Source organism: Apium graveolens, chromosome 6 (genome assembly GCF_009905375.1).
Source record: "Apium graveolens cultivar Ventura chromosome 6, ASM990537v1, whole genome shotgun sequence".
In the NCBI taxonomy this organism is placed as follows: domain Eukaryota; kingdom Viridiplantae; phylum Streptophyta; class Magnoliopsida; order Apiales; family Apiaceae; genus Apium; species Apium graveolens.
The window spans coordinates 180,468,619-180,471,412 of record NC_133652.1 but is presented as its reverse complement, the minus strand read 5'-3'; the positions used below and the strand labels follow the sequence as shown (position 1 = coordinate 180,471,412).

At 37.0% G+C, this 2,794-nt stretch overlaps 1 protein-coding gene across 1 annotated transcript; it reads right to left on the bottom strand.

Moving 5' to 3' along the window:
• Nucleotides 1-432: 432 nt before the first annotated feature.
• On the bottom strand, nt 433-2,133 carry LOC141665615 (uncharacterized). Its single transcript, XM_074471602.1, has one exon. It carries the CDS (start codon nt 2,131-2,133, stop codon nt 433-435), a length of 1,701 nt encoding a protein of 566 aa, XP_074327703.1.
• Nucleotides 2,134-2,794: the final 661 nt, after the last annotated feature.

The following is a 2,794-nucleotide window of genomic DNA, read 5'->3' as shown; positions in this document are numbered from 1 at the left end:
AGCTCGACTTCTCTTACAAGATGAACTGAGATATGAAACATTAAATTAAACAACGAGGGAGGAAAGTATTTTTCAAGCTGACAAAGAGTTTCTACCAGTTGCGATTGCATTTTCTCCAGCTTATCAACCTCAATAACTTTACTACAGATCGCTTTGAAAAATAGACAAAACTTGATAATAGTTTTCCTGACCTGTTTTTGTAGTGACGAGCGAATCGCAATTGGGAGCAAGTGATGCAAAATCGTATGGCAGTCGTGAGATTTCATTCCGGTAAGACGAAGATTTTCCATTAAAACCAGGTTCTGAATATTAGAACAAAAACCATCAGGCAACTTCATGCCAAGGAAGGATGAGCAAACAACCTTTTTTCAGAATGGGTTAGATTCCAAGATGCCAATGGTAACTTCTCCTTTATCCCCGGAGTTTTTGGCCTTAGTTCTGTTTCAATCCCCATTTCAGCCATGTCAATGCGCACAGATTCCTTGTCTTTCGTCTTTTTGGTATATTAAGCATCGTACCGAGTAAAGATTCACAAATATTTTTCTCGATGTGCATCACATCGAGAACATGTCGAACCGGCAAAAATTTCCAATACTCAAGTTCAAAAAATATAGAAACCTTCTTCCATACAGGTCGAGCATCACCTTTCTTCAATCGTGGTTGGCGTTGTGTTTTACCATAGACATGTCCCTTTAAATGTTGCACTCTTTCAAGTACCTCCTCTCCGGTTAATGGAACTGGAGCTATTTCTTTTTCTACGGTGTTATCAAAATCTTGTTTCTTCCGACGATAAGGATGATGAAGGGGCAACCACCTTCGATGCCTCATGACCATGCACTTAGGATAATTGACAAGCCTTGTAGCTTTTGTTTGATCAACACAGATAGGACAACCATTATACCCTTTGATTATATTTCCCGACAAGTTACCATAGGCTGGATAATCACTAATAGTCCATAACAAGATGCCTCTTAGCAAAAACTGCTCATTCTTGTAAGCATCGTACACTTGTTTCCCATGCCACAACTTTTTTAAATCATCTATAAGTGGTTGAAGAAACACATCAATATCATTTCCGGGTTGAGTTGGTCCAGATATCAACAAGCATAGCATTATATACTTCCGTTTCATACAAAGCCATGGTGGAAGATTATAAATTGACATCAAAACATGCCAACATGAGTAATCAAGATTACAGCTACGAAAAGGATTGAATCCATCAGAAGATAGAGCTAACCGTAAGTTTCTAGGATCTGAAGAAAAGTCTGGCCACCTTGCATCGACTTCCTTCCATGTTTGTGCATCAGCAGGGTGTCTCAATTTACCATCCTTTAACCTTTCCCTGTCATGCCAAGTCAAGTCCTTAGATGTTTGAGGTGAGTTGAACAAATTCCTGAGACGTGGTATTAATGGAAAATACCATAAAACCTTGGCAGGAATCCCTTCCAATTCATCTCCTTTTTTGTTTAACTTCCATCGAGAGGCCTGACAAATGCGGCACTTCGTCTCATCTTCATCTCTCTCTCCACGGTATAGTAAACAATCATTCAGACATACGTGTATTTTTTCATACTCCATTCCCAAGGCACACAAGCTTTTTTTAGCTTCACTGAATGAAGAAGGAAATGTGTTGCCTTGTGGAAGCATAGACCCGACCAAAAGTAGCATTTCAGAGAAGCAAGTATCGGATATTTCATATTTTGCTTTCAAGTTATAAAACTTTACCAAAGCCTTCATCTTAGTGTATCCTTCACATCCTGGATAAAGAGGTTCATATTCAGATTGAATATGGTTAAACATTTCCGAGGAGTCCAGGGATACATCATCATTTCTACCGACTGGGATTTGATCTACCGATTCTGAACTGCCCGTCCCTTTAGTGGTAGGCTCACCTCCTTCTGTATTGCACTCTCCGTGCCAAATCCAACACTTGTACGTTTGATCGATACCATTGAGAAAAAGATGGTCCCTTACTTTTCGAGCATGCCAATGTTTACTATGTGCGCATTTTATACATGGACAACAAATTTTATTTTCACTAAATCCGTTCTCAAATGCACACAACAACAAATCCTCGACTCCTTTTTTGAATTGTTTTGTTCTTCTATCTGCCTTTAACCAAGACCTGTCCATCTGTTTTAATTCAAAATATGACACATAATTAGAAGTTATAACTAATGAGCTTAACACATAATTGTACTACTAATTGTACTACTAATTACTACTAATTACTAACTGCGAATACAAATTAAATAAAAATTAACACTAAAACATTGCCTAAATATAATTAAGAACCCTAAAAATTTAATGAAATTAAACATAATGGAGATGAAGTAATTACCTTAACACTGACCCAATCAAAAAGATGAAGTTATGGTTTCAATCGAGTTTTTTTGAAGTTATTTTGATGAAGAGGATGAAGAGCTTGAGTGAAGAAATTGTGTGAAGAAGATGAAGAAATCGAGTCAAGAAATCGAGTGAAGAAGATGAAGAAATCGATTCAAGAAATCGAGTGAAGAAGATGAAGAAATCGAGTCAAAGGCTAGAAAATTAATGGCTTAGGACAAAGATCTGAGAGGTTTGAATGGCTTAAGACAAAGATCTAGGGCTATTAATGAGTACCACACATTTTGTGCTTTTTTTAACAAACAAATCCGACAACGGTAAAGCAGCCAAACCCCTTGTATCACAGTAATAACGATAATACAAATATTTAAAAAACCGTTGTATAACAGATACACTGTTCAATCGTCTGAAAACAAGTTATATAATGATTTTTTAAAACAAACCGTTG

What these genes read in the sequence shown, in the direction of transcription:
- LOC141665615 (XM_074471602.1), bottom strand. Translation starts at nt 2,133, where the DNA reads ATGGACAGGTCTTGGTTAAAGGCAGATAGAAGAACAAAACAATTCAAA.